This window comes from Ammodytes marinus, assembly GCF_949987685.1.
Source record: "Ammodytes marinus genome assembly, chromosome: 4".
NCBI lineage: Eukaryota > Metazoa > Chordata > Actinopteri > Uranoscopiformes > Ammodytidae > Ammodytes > Ammodytes marinus.
In genome coordinates, this window is record NC_137233.1 from 8,022,290 (window position 1) to 8,041,315 (window position 19,026).

A 19,026-nucleotide genomic window follows, 5' to 3' on the forward strand; every position below is an offset into this window, starting at 1 on the left:
TTGCAATTCTTTGTGTCATATTGTATTTATTGGTTTTAATGACCTGTGTATGAAAGATGTTTTTTTTGTAGAAAATAGTGTAAACTAAAGGTGATAAACATGGGCGGGGAAAAGTACAGACAATATTTAGCTCAAGTTAATAATGTTCTTGATTTTAAAATGGGTCTTTGTAGCAACCGGCAAAACACAATTTTCCAGAGGATATAAAAAAAACATCTTTAAATGCGAAACACACCTTCCAACGCTAATATCGTATGCTGAGTTTATCACAGGGAGAGAATAAAATCAGCTTCTTTTGGTGTAGGGATTTGGGAAAAAATCCCTCCATTCTGTAGCTGTATTCATTTGACTCTCTCTTTGTGTGTTTTCATTTCCCCGTCGGCCTATCCAGCATTTCATTAGTCCTCGGTGCCAAAAGCACATTGTCTTAGATCCTGTCACGGCTTTGCCTTAAGCTAATACCCTCATCTCTCTCTCTTAGTGTACATCTTGTTCCCATTCTCATACCTTAAATCATTCTACTCTTCCCTTCCTCTGACTAACCTCCATCTCTTTGCTGTCCCTGTTTCCCTGTCTCACTTCTTTTTGCCCTTCTGCGGTGCAGGCTCTGGGCTCTTCCCCTCAGCCAGAGCAAGCTGTTTCTTCAGGTCCAGCAGTTTGGCCACCTCTGCTGTGATTGCGGCCTTCTCCGCCTTCTGCGCTTTGAGTGCTCGGACCTTTTCCCCCTGCGATAACAGAAAATAATGGGGTTAAAAATGTTTCTCAAACCTTCATTTGACTTTGATCAAACACTTCTTTTTAATCAAATTTGTCTTGTCAAATAGTACGCAATTAACTGAGGCGGCAATTTGTAATTATACATTTATGGCCGTGATTGGGAAAGTTGAGAATTTAACATTCGCAAAATTGTAACCGCTAAATTTATGGTCAGTGTAAACTTATGATTGGAAAACAACATTGAAAACTATTTGAAATATTTGATCAATTTATGACAAAACTCAATCATTACCAGAAATTTTCAAACTAGCGATACTGATAAAATGTAGCTTTTAAAATCAGCCATTATTTTACTCAGCGGCCAGTAATTTGTTGGGAGCGTGATTTGATTTTCGGAGGGAACGTTTGTGTTATACGCAAAAGATATCCGTTTTGTTATTCCTGTTCTAAGAAGAATATATATATATATATTTTAAAACAATGCAATTAAAATAATCTTTTATGATCCTTTAAAAATGTCTAAAAATCTAAGAATTGGGTTTACAGCTGATAGCTCAACAGTGTGTTGCCACTCGATCAACTAATTACAAACACAAATCAGCCGTTATTTTATTTCAGCGGCCGGTAGTTCATTGCGAGCGTGATTAGATTTTTCGGGGGGGATCGTTTTTCGCTCCATACGGAAGATATCCGTTTTGTTATTCCAGTTATGAGAAGAATATCTTCAACAAACAATGCAATAAAAAAAGAATCTGACTGACTCATTTTTTTATTATAATAATTTCATTATGTCTGAAGATGTTAAAAATTGGGTTTAGAGCCGATAGCTCAACAGTGCATTGCCAGTAGCTAGCGATCTCACCTGCTCAGCCACAGCCTGTGTGAGCTGCTTGGCTTTCTCTGGGTCGGCTGTGTTTCCCGTGGCCACCTCAGCAGCAGCAGCAGCAGGAGCTGGCACAGCGGCAGCCTGGGTGCTGGCAGCTGTACTCTGAGCTGTCATCTGAGGGCGGAAATAGACAGATTCAGATGTTTGAATTGAGCCGTTTTGATAGCTATTATTTCAAGACATGCCTTACTTCATTTCTGACAATGACACACGTCACTCAAAATGTGGACAGGATTTTTATGAGTCATGAAGTGTGAATGGACAGCGAGTCACACTGGACACACAGGGATGAGTACAAAATTCTAAATCTGAAGGCGTTAGATGAGTTTAGCGTTAGTGAAGGCATGCAGTTATCCACATTGACACAGCAACACTGGTGTGGACTCTTCACGCACTAATAGCGCTCGATACCTTTTTTTTAGGCGGTTCGTCTTCAGGCTAGAGGCAGTGCAATTGAGGAGAAGGTTAAGAATGGGATTATGTGTATTAATAGGATGGATTCTCAATAGATAATTAAACAGTGTATTAGTGCGTCATTATGTTTCAAAAGACACACTCCAATACAATTCAAAATCGGATTCATGACGACAGTCTGAGAGAGGTGCATGAACGGCTGCGCATCATCAATTTATTTCTTATTTCATTATTCATAAACGTTCAACCTATATAACTAGGTGACTGAACTCCTGCAGGGACCATTATACATCATAAACATCAAATACCTGCTGTCCGCCAAATTTCTTCTTCAAAGCCTCAATCTGGTCCACCTCCAGTTTCTGGAACAACGGACTGACCTGGGAATGAAATGGATGTTTAGGGTGAATAAGAAGGTAGATATTTAAAAAGATATAAACACGACTATTTAAAAAGTTTGCAATTGTGGATCCTGCCCAGGGCCATTGTAGCTGGAATATGTAATCTGGAGGCTCTTTGCTCTTGTTTGAACAAAGAGGATTAAGCAATTAAGTAAGTAGGTAAGTATATGGAATAAATGTGCAGTTTCTATCATGATTGCTACTGTTCAGTGCAGCATTTTAGTTTTCATTGGTCAGAGAAGTTGTGTGCACATGTGCATTGTGTACAGCGCTTAGGTGTGACTTTAGAATAGTGTGGTCTGCGGCTTCTTGCCTGGAGACATCAGTTACGAATCAGGATTGCCTTGGAGATGGTGTGTAGCGCTGGTAGGCTGGTCACCACAATTAGGCCTGAAGGGACAAGTGGCCAGGGAGAAAGGCCTCCAAACACCATCTAGGCTATTATTCTTTGCAGCGCGCACGTGTGTGTGTGTGTGTGTGTGTTAAAATGACTACAATGTCCTCTAGCGTACTGAAATATTGACATACTGTTGCATCCTCATTGTATCACCCAGCGTCAACATACAGCAAAGTTCCACAGGTGGTTGCGTGTGCGCGTGCACATGTATGTACTTTTTCAGGTTGGTACTCACGGTGCCAATGCGGTGGCCGGGATTCAGGCTACACACAAAGGAGCCGGTGCCTTGCAACATGGTGTTGATGCAAGACTGAGGGCCGTTGAGCTGATCCCTGATGGTTTGGCTGACCGTTGGCATGTACGGCAACAGCATCACTGACAGCAAGCAGGAGATGTTCACGGACAGACCAGTCACTGTGCCCGCACGCTGCCTGAAGAGACAAAACACAGACAGGTGATGAATCTGAATGCTTTGAGCAATGTCACAATGGACATAAATCAGATGCTTCTCTGGTTGGCTGTGCACACAAATATTTATTTATTTTAGGTTGGGTTGGGACCGATCGGATCCTACATTATATTGGTATTTGGACAGATATGGCTGCATTCCACTTATGGAATATAGGACTGACCCCACCGATCCATGTACCTATCCAAATCCCAAAGTCCATTTTTATTATTTTAATTTTAACTACAGTATGAAGGAATGCTGTGTTTCTTCTTGCCTTTATAACCTTACCACGTGATATCACTAGACCAACGAGAAAATTGCGGTATCTGCTGATATCCAAAACCCAGATTTTGGAACGGAACTGAAAAATAGTCTACTTTTAAGATCTAATTTTATTATTTGTATCTGTGCTAAATCTAATGTTATACATGACTGTCATTAAAACAAAAGGTGAACGGTCAGTTCAACATTGGATGAGAATACATTTTGAGTTGCATTTCAAAGTGTGCGACACATGTCTCTTAGGTCGCATGTAACTACAGAGGTACAGACTGAGTTAAGTTGGTCAAGGCAATCTCACATTTCTGCGTCTCCTCCTTTGATCTTCTTCCACGGTTCATTGAGCTGAATGTACTGGTTGCCATGGCGAGAGATGTTGAGGATGTGTTTCAGGGCATCGCGGATTCTGTCGGAAAATGTTTATAAAGGCGTGACGCTGACAGCTGCCCAATGCACATCTACAGTTTAACATTCTGTGACCACAAGCAATTTGTATATAGAATCTACATCAGTATAAGTTCAGAAATGGGTTTAGCTACTAGCATGTTTTACATTTAGCGTTGAGATGCATCAAAAGATGATACAATTTACAATCCAATAGCAGTAATGGAAAATGTACCTGACAATTAACATATACATTTTTCAATTTAATTGGAGGAAGAGTTATAAATGTATGATATATTTCTGAGATTTCTAAATCCCAACATCAACCTTTGGCCAGGTATGTGACTTGAATAGTTCTTACTTGACTTTGTCCATGAGCTGAATGTACTGCTGCAGTTCCCAGCCCACCAGAGCCAGCAGCCTCTTATCTTCCTGCTGTAGCTCCATCGCTGGCACACAGCCATCAAAGAACTTAGTGACAAACATGCCCGCTCTGGAGGAGAGAGGGGTTTCACGCAACATAAAAATAAATAAATAAATATATACGGGAGGGGGGAGTCCAGGGAAAATGTGGGAACGAAGTGAGAGAGGCAGTGAGAGAAAACGGTAAAGAGAGAGAGAGATAGAGTAATGAGAGAAGGGCATGTTACTTGACTTGCTAATTGTTTTTATAAATTATAGATTTTGTTGCCAGATGTATTACAATGCACTGCTTTGTGTAAACTAATACAACAGTGTGCTGCATTGAGCCTCTCTTCACAGCTCTTTCATCGTCTCTACACTGGAGCGGCGTCTGGAGCCAGTGGTTTTTTTTAAATGAGTGTTATATGTGTACATCAGGCGGATGTTCATAGGGGGTTTTGTCTTGTCTGATGCAACAGACTGTTCTATAATTTACGCATCTCAGCCTCTGAGCAGACCAAAATGCTTTGACATGACTGTCAAATTTACAATGAACTGTGATTTTGATGTGCGAGCATGAACTTTGTGTGACTTGCATTCTAAATTGGTTTTAGTCTTTTGATTAGTGAATCTTGCCCTCAGGGTTTTTTCTTTATTATTCTGGGAAAAATAAAGAATAATAATCCGACTGTCAGTGTCAATAACTGAATGGTCTTAATCAATAAAGTAATGTTTGCTGGTAACCCATTTTAGTTCATCAAGTTTATTACATGTGAAAGCCAGACAGTATTTAACCTGAACAGCAGCTAGGCTGAACACCACACCACTGAATATTTTCTGAAATTGAAAAAGTAGCAGATGATGGACACACCGTCGCTAATGATTTAGTGATTTAGTGACTAGATCCAGGCAAGGACAGAATTTATTTTTTGCAGCAGAAAAAACTTTCTACCTCCAACACCTTAGGCTGAATGCAATCTACAAGATATTTTTGAAGCAATTAGGCATCGACGTTGCTGCCCGAGACCAATTTTGAAGATCAAGGTACTTTGAAATTAAAAAAAATAAAAGCTGCAGAGAAAAAATCTTTGATGTGGGATTTAACCCTGATCTTTTAAAAATCATTTGAGGCAATGTAATTGGGGCTAAATTACACCATCCCAAACAAATTTAGAAAACTAGGGTGAGCCTCTTGTGATAGTTTCTGGTCTTACAGACTTTTCTTCAATAAGTACAACAATCTGAAAACGTACTTGTTAATTGGACAGGATGACAGTTTTGCTGTGTGTTTACTTTTTGAGGGAAACTTTATAATGAACAAAATGTAAGAAACTTGAGTTGGATTGCCCTATTTTTTTCATTCCACTGGTGACTGATCTCCACTGATCAAAACATTTACAATATGAACAGTTACGCTAAGAAAATGCCACGGCACATGGCATATGAGATATGGCATATTCTGACAAGAACATTCTGCTATTTGTTAAACCACATGTAGAAAGCAGGAATGAATTAATCTATTACCAACCTGTTGATGAAGTTGCCCAAGTTGTTGAGCAGCTCAGAGTTGTTCTTGGTGGCCATGTCGGCCCAGGAGAAGGCTGAATCCTGACCCTCTGGACGCACATACAGGAGGTAGAAGCGCCACACGTCGGACGGGATGCCTGTGTCCTGGGCCATGTCTCCAAACACGCCCACACCACGGCTCTTGGAGAACTTAGTGTCCTCGTAATTCAGATACTCTGAGGGAACCAGACAACACAAGTCAGACTGAACCTTCATTTCCAGTGTGAATGTGATTGTTGATTAAATTCACGTTGTGTAGCTTACAAACATAGTAAATGTGCCATTACACTGTTTTTAAAACCATCTGCTGTGTATCCCACTTAGTCTAACAATATAAGATCTAAATAATTAAATCAGTCAGTAAAAAAAAAGTGCTTACCAGTGGCAACGAGGTGGTTGACCATGGTGTAGTTGTCCTGGGCTCCCAGTAGGGAGCAGGGAAACACCACACTGTGGAACGGCACATTGTCTTTGGCCATGAAGTTGTACAGCTCCACCTGGTGGCAGAGACACAACACTGCACGGTGAGGATGACATCATATTAGATCATCATGAGATCATCCAGTTCAAAGAGGACTTATCAGTTCTACCCAACCCCCATCTATCTCTCTCTCCCTCTCTCTGCAAATACGGGCCATTACACACACATGACAGGAACTCAATACTTGGGGTTTCAGATGGAGACAGGATGAGTCAGTGAAAGTGAAGGATATTTTAGTCTTATTTTGAAGAACTTGCCGTTAGATAAATCTACGTGTAAATTAAGAAGCTAGCTAACTAGCAAATATTTCCAGTCTGACATGTGAGTGGTGTGAAAGCTTAACATAACATCTCACGTGTACCAACACAAATCAAGAAAACCTATAATAGAGTCATAATGCCAAGACCATCTCTGAGTGAGGAATATACTGTAGAAGTGGACCACAAAGTACAGAGCTTGATTTCTTTCAACACATCAACTACACGTTTCACATAATAGTTACATTCGATGGGGCTAGGAATCGCACCGTTCTAACTGAAGGCACATAAGACCAGATGGGGCAGTGACAAACAATCAGACCCATTCTGTGTTGTTAAGAATAAGGCATCCGTGCAACGCTCGTGCATTAGTGCTTTTCTCGGCTCATAGATTCTGATATATATCATGTGGGTTACCTGTTGTGGATTCTTCCACCACTTCTCCCATTGGTCGGTGTAGTTAGCCGTAATGGACAGATAACCAACAGGGGCGTCAAACCACACGTAGAATACCTGCAGAGACAGCAAGAGACGAAAGAACCTTTTTAATTGCTTTGTGTTACAGAAATGTATTCTTGATACCACAAATCATGATGGAAAAGGATACAAAGATTAAAAAGAAATCACAATGAGCTGGACACAAACGTTGATTATAATTGTGGATGTGACTTCAGTTAAATTCCGTTATGCTTGTGTTTGGAGAAAGTTTTAGAGGTGTGTACTAAAAAGAAGAGGTCTGTTAAAGGCAGACCTAGTTTCCTAGCGAAGCACAAGTGTGCCAAGTATCATCAGTCACTGCAGCGTCTGTAATCAATTAATGAAGAGCATAGTAATTTTCATTGTTTAATTAGGAACCTGACCTTAGATATAAGGCGTTCACATTCATTAACTTTTCAGCAGGTAATTTAGTTGAGCAGTAAGGCCCAGCTACATTAATAGGAAACACAGAGTGGTGTGTGTGTGTGCACCTTTTCTACTGTATAATAAACTATAAACAAGAAAATACTATCGAATAGTAAAAGATGTGCAATGTGAAAATGTATTTTTATACTCTGGGTGACTAAAGCAGACCTTCTCTTTAAAGTCAGGATGAGGTACTGGTGTTCCCCACTTCAGGTCCCTGGTGATGCAGCGAGGTTTGAGTCCGTCTCTCAGCCAGGAGCGAGTGATCTGTTTGGCATTCGCTGTCCAGTCGCCTGTGCTGGTCGACTTATCCAGCCACTGCTCCAACTGAGACTCCAGCTGCAGCAGAGAAAGAGAAAGGGAAAATAAAAATGGTGAAAAAATAAAACACACACCAAATGACTGGTCTCTGAACTCCAGCTCTAGAAAGAATAACAAAATGTATTAGCACTGCTGTCAAGACACTGTCCGATTTTGAATTCTACTTTACTTTGGATGCCTATACATTCTCGACAAGCTACCTTTGTCCCAAATGCTTGCTACCACGAAAAGCATTGTTTTAACTGTGTAGAATAGACAACACAGGCCATTGTAATGCAGTGTGAAAAAATACCTTTGGCAGGTCCAGGAAGAGATGTTTGGAGGAGCGGATAGATGGAGTCTGCCTGCAGACCTTACACTGGGGTTCCTGGAGGGGTTTATGTGGAACAATGGTTAGGTGAAATGTCACTAGATTTTAACACAAGATTACAATTAAGGGGAGTATTTCTTCATCCCAAAAGCATGAAGTATTGTAAAAAATGTTAGTGCAACGTCAATGCTTCAATAATAAAAATGTCAGTGTGTCTCTCTGATTAGAAGAGAGTGTCTGAATTTCTAGATTGATGGTTCCAAAGTTGAAAATACATACAATAAAAGATATCAGCCCATGTACTGCTGCTTCTGTGAATGCTGCATTTTGTATAGTGCAGGTGACATCATAGACCTCGATCTAAAAAAACTAGTTGTCCAGCTATTAATATACTTAATTAATCCACTATGTCCAAATATGTCTGCCTTATTCTCCACAGAGTGTGGTCAGTCACCCTGGGAAATGTATGAAGTCACCAACTGAAGTACATTGTAGGTAGTGAGGTAAGACCAAGTAGAAAGTGGAATGCGAAATAAAAAACATTTACAGTATGTCTAATGGTAAGTAACCAAACATTGATTTTGGTTTTAAAGCATAGACGATTAAAAAACTGAAACAACTGCTTTCAATACAATTTTCTTTCTAATAGCCAATTACTGATTATCCTTCCAACTCACCCTGAGCTCCACAGCATTGATGAGCCGCCCACACTTGTCACACTGGTCGCCCCGAGCTTCTGGGTAGTTGCAGTTAGGACAGATGCCTTCTACGAAGCGGTCGGCAAGGAAGCGCTGGCAGTTATCACAACGCAGTTGCTCCACCGTGTCTTCAACTAGGAAGTCGTGCTTGTGGAGACGCCAGAAAATATTCTGGGCGATCCTGAAAACAGAAACATAGGACAAAGACGGTTGACAGTGGGCTGTGCCTGGGATACAAGGAGAAAAAGTTTGTATTTTGACAAGAGTTAAAAAGGTGTATGAACACACCGACAACTGAGATTGATACTGCTTTCCCCTGTTGGCTTGATAATTCTGTAAACTGCATGGATAAATATAGTAAAATATAGAAAATAGAGTAATGTACAAAAAGAAAAAGAAAAAATCAGAAGAGAGAGTACATTCTACTCTCTGTTATTGATGTGGTCCTGAAAAATCTGATGGAAATCTAATATCAAACATATGTTTGTAAACAGATTGAAAAAGTATTTAAGCTATAGACAAGTTTCATTTTTCAAAGAACAAAGTGCATAGTATTGGATTCCTTTTATGTTGGGTAAAAAAAAAAAAAAAAAAAAGCAAAAAAAAAGCAAAGCCCCCAAAACAAGAGTTTGTATATCATAATCCTTTGCTATTTATAAATTCAAGAGCTGTAGTGCCAGACAAACTTCTGTTTAAAATGTTTTTTATAAAAGATACTCAAAGCAATGACCTACATTCTACAATCATACACAATAATCTCTGAGATTAAGTAGAGTAGAATTTGTGCTGGAAGGGGGCTAAATAGCCACACCAGTATCTACTGCAAGATTACAGTAATCCAAAATTACGTAATTGTATAGTATTCATAGGGAAACGTGCTTGACCTTTAATACTAGAGACGAGCAGAAAAAAAAAATACTACATCCAACTCTAGAATGGACCAGGGTCATGATGCACGCTGAAGCTTTTGATTGTTATTGGAGCTTTTTTTGTTTAACTTTGATAATGATAAAAGAAAAAAGCCCTGTCTTCAATTTCTCACATAAAAGCCTTTTGTCCTGCATTCCCTTACTCTGTCTGCTTCTCGGTGGTGGTTCTGCCAAAAAAGTCAAAGTCGATCTGGAACCACTTGTAGATGTTGGAGTGGATGGCGTGATACTTGTCACAGATCTGCTGCGGTGTCAGACCCTCTTCTCTGGCCTTGTTCTCTGTGGCCGTGCCGTACTCATCTGTGCCACAGACAAACAGCACGTTCCAGCCTCGCATGCGGCCGTACCTTAGGGGAGAAGACATATGGAGTCAGTACAGTAGGACACACACACACACACACACACACACACACACACACACACACACACACACACACACACACACACACACACACACACACACACACACACACACACACACACACACACACACACACACACACACACACACACACACACACACACACACACACGGAGGGATGGCAAGGGAGACGGGAAGATCTAAAGAAGGAAAAGAGATGGTTTCAAATAAAGATGACAATGGGGAGACACAAAGTGAATAACAGTAAGGGCAAGTGAAGAAGAAAGAGCAGGATAACGTGAGCTTGGAAAATGTGGATAACCTGATGGTGAGGAAGACCATGATTGATAGCTTTGTAATGTTGAGAAGACCTTTAAAGCTGTTTCTGGGTTCAACTGTGTATTTTTGGTGTCTACTAGAAGCTTTTTTTTTTTTTTTTTTTTTTTTTTTTAAATGGTAATTGTTATAAAAAAAAACTCATACCGGTACTTGTTCTCACTCTGCCCTATCTGTCACCAGCTTTTTTTCGCTCTGTATGAAACGCTCTTTTGTAGCACCTGCCCCCCATTCCGAAAAGCCCAGTCAGCTCTGATTGGCAAGATCCGCGTGAGTGTTCACTGCATGTCTTAGCAAGTTACCTCTTGAGCCTCAGGTGGGGCTATCTATGGGAAGCGTGGTATGCTAATGAGTTGCAGAGTCTCTGGCGTCTCATTTAGAGCCTCGCATGGGGGGCGTAATATGCAAATGATTGTTGCATCACACTCGGCAGCTCATTTGAACAGCATGCCGATTCACACAGTTTCTGGCCTAAGCAGCCTTAAAGAAATTGACAGGGTTGTCTTAGAGTATTACAGTTTTTGTGGGATGGTAGGGACACCAAATACCCAAATATGTGTGCAAAAATACTATACAGGTTGAACTATATTAATACACAAGATAGTGTTTGCTATTATGTAAATAATCTATGTTGACTGGAAAAAGAAGGAAATACAAGATTAAAATCCTACCTGGCGAAAACGTCAGTGCTGAGGACGCAGCCAATGATGTTGCCCAGATGTGGGACGTTGTTGACATAAGGCAAGGCACTGGTCACAAGAAGGTTTCTCTTGCCCTCCTGTGGCAAACTGATGACAGGAAAAAAACAGATCTTAAAACAGCGATGGTTGGTATATCTATTTGGGTAACAATTTATTGTGTAGGACTAGATGATTATAGGACAGCATTAAAACATATAACATCCTAAAATCCAACATTCACATGTACTGCCAGTGGGTCTGAATAAGAGTACCTGTTCATTTGTCTTGAATGGGAAACAGTCCCTTTAATCACTTACATGGGATGCTGTCTGTCTGTAACCAATGGGCAGGTGCTCAGACCTTTACTCCAGGTGAGAGTCGCTGCCTCCATCTCCTCTTCTGAAACCACACGCTCACTTTCCTCAGCCTAAACAAACATAGAGAGAATACATACATTTAACCAAATCAAACTTCAAAATAAAGCATGGATTTTTTTAAAACTTGTAATATCACGATGGCCAACATTTCTAAATGGTACAATATTTTCTTTACCCATTTAAATTGTATTTCCCCCAAAATGTTTTCCCGCTAAGTTCCATGAACAATCATTAAGATCTAGCTTTGGGGATTCACAAAGTGTCTATACTCTATAGCAGCAGACATATGACCATACCTCACATGATCTTTTGACCTCTAACCCAAAAGGTATTTAACAACAGGGAACCACAACTGCAGTTGCTAAATGAGTTTGACACCTGTTCAAACCATCCCATGCTTTCACAAGAAAGAGAATAGAGGATAAAGAAATAGTGATGTAACCTCAGCATGCGGAATGTTCTATATCCTATCACAGGTGTTAATGTAGCTCTCGTAGAGCCAGGTTAACTCTCACACAGAGACTGCAACTGCTTTACAAGAGAGCCCCGCTTAGTTAAAGTGAGGTAAACTCAAGCCTGGACGCCCTTTGAATGCTTGAACTTCCCTCCTAAGAGGTGAAAGAGCTTCAGTGAGGGAAGACAGAAAATGTGGGAAAGGCAAGGCAATACTTTTGTCTTGCAAGGTGTTGTTCATGTTAATGCATTCATAGGTAGAGGAAAATTGTAAAGACAACGGGTTTTCTTGGAAACCTCACAGGGCATTCATGTTTCCTGAGGCACAGGCACAAGTGTAGTTAGACTCTAAAGCACTCCTGAATGCCTTTTTGTCTGATAGTCTAATAGTTATTGCGCTGGTGCTTTCTGATACCTCAGCAGGGCTGCTGTTGCATGGCTGTGTGTCTCTGCTGCTCTGAGGGGCCGGCTGCCTCTGCATGTAGCTCTTCATGCCCTGCAGGCCTTTTCCCTGCAGCACTTTCTGAGCAGCAGACTGGAAAGCAGACATGACAGCCCCACGGTCAAACCACGTCTTCACAGCCTTGTGTTCACCTGTAAAAGACACAGAGAGGCGGGGAAATGATGGGAGAAAAGAATAGGAAAGTAAAGTATAAGGTTGCGATAAAGTCAGTTCGAACATGGACAACGAAAAAAATTTGATCATTGAAAACAGGGAACAAGTGAAGTATTTAAATTAAAAATATTAAAATATGGATCATTTATGCATGGAAAATAACATTACTTACCCAATGCGAGTGAAGAGTCGGATAAAACGGGGTACAGTGCTGCCCACAAAACAACATCAGCTAGTGAAACGGCTTCCTGAAACAAAACAGATTATTTTTTAAAGCAATTCACACGCACTATCCATGAACTTGTTTTGTGTCTCCTGTCATCCCATCAAAAACCTAAATTCATGTTGTTTTCAAAGCCTCAAATAATGAAGAAGAGGGATCCAGCAAACCCCCTGTGAGTTTTCACAAACACAACAGCCCTGAAAAAGACTATTTTCAGCACGATTGTTACTTTTGTGTGCTCACTAAATATGGACTACATGTTACTGCTGTGTCTGCATAAGCTTAGCACAATTTTTCTTGATCGTTACAGAGTGGACCCTCCAAGCCATGCCAATCGCCAAGAGACTTAACACATTTCTGTTCACATAAAATAATATGACAGATGACTTGTTGCCACAGGGCAGTGTATACCACAGAGAACTGATACCCAATCAGCCACCCACCCACACTGCAACATAAGGGACCTCCTCCCCTGATTAATTGTGTTAGCATAAAAATGCATCACTAGCTCAGCATCAGCAGCTGAGAAAAGAAAAAAAAGACAGAACAAATGTTGCCGGAGGAGCATGATGCTGCGCAGAGCAGACGCTCAATTAAGCTGAGCTTCCAAAGAGGCATCATGAACTTTTAACTTGATTTTATATTTATCTACAGTAGACAAAAATGCTTTGTCTGAGTGGGTAGTACGTTTGTCTCTAACGTGTCTTCTATATATCTGCTAACACTACACATGGCAATCAATGGCATTGAGAAATAGATAGTGCTGTAGCTACACATCATTTTGTATTGCTGTACCCCAGTTAAATATGGCATGTTCCTCTTGCTCAAGCTTTGCTCCAAGTAGTTCAGAGGCCCCTGGAGAACCTTGGACACCTCTGATCCTTTCCCCTGCACCACGGCCATGTGAAGGGCCTGCAGCAGAGGAGGCTACAGAAATAAAGACAAAACAAAGATTAATTGAAATTGATTGAACGCAACTTGATCAAGCAGAAAACCAATTGTTTTTTTTCTAAATCAACAGATAACAAGTGCACTAAAAGGGTCTGTTTGAGTTTTGTGCTCACCTGAAGTTCTGTGGCCTCCCATTCAAGCCACTGACTGCAAAGCTCACTGGAGTCCTGTCCACTTACTTCAAACAGGTATCTAAGGTGTTAACAAAAAAGGAAAATAAAAAAAAAACATTGCAGCCTACTTGCTCTCAAAAGTGTCTGATATTTGTCAAGCTGCAAGCAACACTTTAAATATTTATATCTGCCCATAAATGTGCTTCCTCTTCGGGAGTCAGTCACAGTGAGCTTCAAAATTGTATTGCAGTTTCAAACTAACTATAAACAAATATAGGTCTTATGGAGGCAGTGATTAACAGCATTTTCAAAGGACTGAGCAGGAAGGACTATTGTTTACCGACCTGCAGATGGCGTTGGAGCTGAACAGGTGCGTTCCACTGGGCAGGAGCAGAGCGGGCAAGGCTGGACGGCTAAGGAAGGGCACCACTTTCTCTGTGGGGGGAAAACAAATCACAATGTTTGTTCAGATAACACCAAATAAAATGCATTAAAAAAAAACAGAAAGGATGTTTATGCAAAATTGCACATTTCTAGACCATTGAGACTAGATTATTTAATTGTCTGCGACTTGTTGATTCGACATCTTTTTTTTCTATTGGCTGTCATTTTGAAGAGAAAGAAGAAAAATATATATTTATTAGATAGTATAGTAGATTTTATTTGGACATGGACATGACAATGTCATTGGACGAACCAGATGCATTGTTTACAGTGTGTTAGCATAAATGCTAGTTTACAACACCTGTCCACAGGAGGCTTTTTTAAAAACAACAAAATAAACTAAACAAAACAGAAACAAGATCAAATACTGATAAAACAATGATAATTAAAAGATTAAAAATGCAGTATACAATAGAGTACAGAGCAGTAATATAATGAGTCAAATATATATAGGCTACGTAGAGTAAAACAAAGGCAGCATGATCAAACAATAAACCAGTTGTAAATTATTTGTGTGAGCACTGTTGATTTGATTTGAGCCGTTGTTTAAGTTATCTGTTAAAAGTGTTGCTATTAGTCTCTAGTTTTAGACTAGTGGGCAAGAGGTTCCACAGTTTTGCCCCCTTTGCAGAGAAAACAGACTGACCGAAAGATGTCTTGTGCATTGGAACAAGACAATCACCATTGATGGAGGCTCATGTATTTGCCCGACGAGAGCTCTGACGTCTGATGGCCAATTCAGACAACAGTGGTGACACATGGTTATTTACACACTTGAAAAACAATTTAAGATTACTCAAATTAATAAAGTTATCAAAGGTGAGAAGGTTGTGTGTTTTTAGAATGCCACAGTGATGCCATCTCATGGGTTTCCGGTCCATGACTTTTATTGTCTGTTTGTATATTGAAAAGATAGGTTTTAATGATGATGTGATACAGTATGACAAATGAGAAAAAATCATAGCGTGCATAAATAATTTGGCCGTTTGACATGACGGATATACATAATTCCATCGCTTACTGGGCAGAGATTCAGATTACATTTGATTCACACAAGACTCCTCAAATGCTTCAAGGATAATCCTTTGGATCAAATTCTCAGCCCCGTACTTATCAGTTAACCTTCTAGAATGATCTATGAGGAACGCGGAGGTCAAACAGAACATTGAGGATTTGATTTTCTTAATCTAGAATTTATCAGAACTCAAGGAAGAACGTCACATGAAGGGATCTTATAATCATTGTTTTCTACTAACGTCAACACAACACAATTTGTAATTATGGCGCAATGTCGACGATTGATTAAATTAGGATTAACATATTTACTAAATTCAACTTAATAAATGTGCTTATTATGTATCAATTTATAAGAAAACAAAAGCAGTGGTTGTACAGTAAAATCAACTTACTCATCCTTGATAAAGCCTGATTAGTCTATACATTTCTAACGTATTTAAAAAAGTAATATAGCTTACTGCATTGTATGCATGTATATAGCTTATAATATGATATAACTTAAAATAACTTATAACACAATATAATATGACAATAATGACATAGTCTCCCCTTTTTTTTGGTAAAATATTGAAATTCATATTGGTACAGTATCAAAACAAACATTTTGATATTGTTACAAGTCTAGAATACATTATATATTTCTGAGTGCAGTCAACTTCATATACTGGCTGTGTGCCAGATGGCCCTGGTTATTCATCTCTATGATCCAGCTCCCAGAGAGAACTAGAACCCATCTGGGACTGGGAGGGAAGCCGCTCTCCCTCAGACACTGACTGAGAGACAATCAGACCATAAGCCTGAAGCCGGGATATATTTCCATTTAATTAGAATCTAATTCCTTTACACAGAGGCATCGACATGATGATCCAAAATGCATTGTGTGAGAAACACCCTTAATCACAGATTAGCAAGAGTATATCCAGCCCGTGTGCTATAGCCATATTATATGTTGACTGATTCAATGCAAAACAATACACTATTCTAAAGTAATTGTTGACCTTAGCCAAGGTAAGACTACTTGCATTTAAAATCCCTTATAATCACTGTCAAAATCAGTGAATATTTTTTCATGATCCGCTACATGTCTGTACTGTGCATGCTCAAAAAAATCCAGTCATTACGAAGCCTAGGCTCTGTAAACGGGTAAGGTAAAACAAACTTCCCCTTCCCAGGCCACATCAACCAGCGCCGACTGGGGGATCCCAAGGTGTTCCCAGGCCAGTGTGGAGGTATTATCTCTCCATCTAGTCCTGGGTCTTCCCTCAGGCCTCCTCCCAGCTGGATATATCTGAAACACCTGCCTAGGGAGGTGCCCAGGTGTGATTTTTTTCTTTTTTTCTTTCTTAATATGGTAGGCTATAATAAAATATAACAAAATATCTGCTTGTCGTGTCTGTGTTATTACACAAACCAACACATTCAAAATGATACGCAATCCAAGTAAAGCAAGTGTTTCAGGCACAAGCTGTTTGGTGTATTTATTGTACAGGTAGAAGCCAGACACCTGAAAAAAAATCCAGTCATTATGAAGCCTAGGCTCTGTAAACGGCTATGTAAACAAAGGTAATGTTAACAAAGCGGGCCCACCGTAGCTAGCAACATAACGGTTTTACAGAGCCTAGGCTGTGTATTAAAACTGGATTTTATTTCAGCGCACGAACAGTACAGACAGGTCGCGAGGAGGATGGAGATAATCGCTCATTTTGACAACAAGCATTCTCCAGAATCGCTAAATGCACCTTTAATTGTTCCCATGTTGAGGAAGGTTGAGTGATTTGATCGCAATCATTATCAAGATCATCATACAGACTTTTTTTTCATGTGTCAAAACGTGTAAAAACATCTCTCTACCAGTGAATAAGTCACTCTGTTTTTCCTGTGTTTTTTTATGTTTAATGAGCTTTTCAGGTTGTTTTTGGCAGGTTCAACATTACTTTGCTCATTGTTTAGTGAAATCACTTTTTGTCAGTGCAAAGTTTTGAGGTCCATGATTATTGATAAGACGTTTCTGTTGAGTGAAACCTGGTCATTATGCCAGATCGAAAGCCATTTACTAATTAGGAAACAGTCGGGTGTACTTCAATGGAAGTTCCTCTGAGGTAAAATAACTAAGTCGTGGAATTCCACAAGCAAGTTGCCTGGGACCACTGCTCCACAATATACATGGCTATAGCTAAAAAAAAAAAAAAAAAAGATAACCCAACTGAGCAGTTCTCAGGGGGGTGGGGGGGTCCAGCAGGGGACCCCAAACTTTTCCCAGTCCACATCATCCAGCGCCGACTGGGGGATCCCAAGGTGTTCCCAGGCCAGTGTGGAGGTATTATCTCTCCATCTAGTCCTGGGTCTTCCCTCAGGCCTCCTCCCAGCTGGATATATCTGAAACACCTGCCTAGAGAGGTGCCCAGGTGTGATTTTTTTCTTTTTTTTTAATATGGTAGGCTATAATAAAATATAACAAAATATCTGCTTGTCGTGTCTGTGTTATTACACAAACCAACACATTCAAAATGATACACAATCCAAGTAAAGCAAGTGTTTCAGGCACGAGCTGTTTGGTGTATTTATTGTACAGGTAGAAGCCAAACACCTGAAAAAAAATCCAGTCATTACGAAGCCTAGGCTCTGTAAACGGATATGTAAACAAAGGTAATGTTAACAAAGCGGGCCCACCGTAGCTAGCAACATAACGGTTTTACAGAGCCTAGGCCTCCTCCCAGCTGGATATATCTGAAACACCTGCCTAGGGAGGTGCCCAGGTGTGATTTTTTATTTTTATTTATTTTTTAATATGGTTGGCTAAGGCTATAATAACATATAACAAAATATCTGCTTGTCGTGTCTGTGTTATTACACAAACCAACACATTAAAAATTATACGCAATCCAAGTAAAGCAAGTGTTTCAGGCATGAGCTGTTTAGTGTATTTATTGTACAGGTAGAAGCCAAACACCTGAAGCTGTGCAATGCTCAACAGAGGCTACTGTATAGAACTACAATTTAATAGACAGACAAAGCAGTTATGTGCAGTAAGAGACGTTTCTAGCTGCTTCTCAGAGGTGCAGATACATGTGGACTGTTCACTCCATTCATCAGTGACTGACACTGACAGCCAGTCATCACTTGAACAGGTGAGCTTGCTACAGCTAGCTTGCTATTCCACAGTTACAACACAAACTCAGCTAAAACGTAACAATACCACATTTAAATGGCTGGGCGGTGCCGCTTTAAGCGAATGGCAGCTGTTGTTACTATTAAAGGTATATTCACAAACTAATAAGGCTAACATTGCTTTCTTACCTTCGTGGTTGACATATTGAACGTCACACTTTACTCCAGTCACTTCTAACGAGGCTAACACCTTCAGGCAGTGCGGGTTGCCTTCACTTACGAACAGCTTCATTTGGCTTCTGGCAGCTTTTCCTCTATGTTATGCTACCGACGACTGTCTTTAATGGTGGCAATATGTTTTACTGCTACTTTAAAAATGACAATAAGTAGCTGCTGTCTGAAACTTTGCCAGTGAGTGCCGTCCACGCGCTGATGCAAGCTGTATTTGTCAGGCTAACAATGGCGGATATGTAGTTTCGGAGCGGTGTCCGTGTCGTTCATTGAAACGGTAGTTGTCTTTCAAATAGACTACATCTCCCATGAGGCCCATC

General features: G+C 40.2%; 1 protein-coding gene across 1 annotated transcript; it reads right to left on the reverse strand.

Annotated features, from left to right (window-relative positions):
• Positions 1 to 26: 26 nt before the first annotated feature.
• mars1 (methionyl-tRNA synthetase 1) lies at positions 27 to 18,887 on the reverse strand. The gene is made up of 21 exons (XM_080026538.1): positions 18,665 to 18,887; positions 14,251 to 14,341; positions 13,907 to 13,985; positions 13,638 to 13,769; positions 12,792 to 12,867; positions 12,419 to 12,597; positions 11,491 to 11,600; positions 11,165 to 11,281; positions 9,940 to 10,143; positions 8,847 to 9,048; positions 8,152 to 8,226; positions 7,707 to 7,877; positions 7,053 to 7,148; positions 6,277 to 6,394; positions 5,860 to 6,073; positions 4,291 to 4,422; positions 3,847 to 3,951; positions 3,051 to 3,246; positions 2,326 to 2,397; positions 1,580 to 1,717; positions 27 to 725 (listed from the first exon to the last, which is right to left on the reverse strand). Exons 1-21 carry the CDS (start codon positions 18,765 to 18,767, stop codon positions 576 to 578), a joined length of 2,760 nt encoding a protein of 919 aa, XP_079882664.1. The 5' UTR covers positions 18,768 to 18,887; the 3' UTR covers positions 27 to 575.
• Between the last annotated feature and the right edge of the window lie 139 nt (positions 18,888 to 19,026).

Excerpts from the sequence above, each read along its gene's own strand:
- mars1 (XM_080026538.1), bottom strand. The coding sequence starts at position 18,767 with ATGAAGCTGTTCGTAAGTGAAGGCAACCCGCACTGCCTGAAGGTGTTA. Across the intron at positions 8,227-8,846 it reads TCAATGCTGTGGAGCTCAGG|GAACCCCAGTGTAAGGTCTG; the intron begins GTGAGTTGGAAG and ends AAACCCCTCCAG. Across the intron at positions 2,398-3,050 it reads CCGGCCACCGCATTGGCACC|GTCAGTCCGTTGTTCCAGAA; the intron begins GTGAGTACCAAC and ends TTTCATTCCCAG.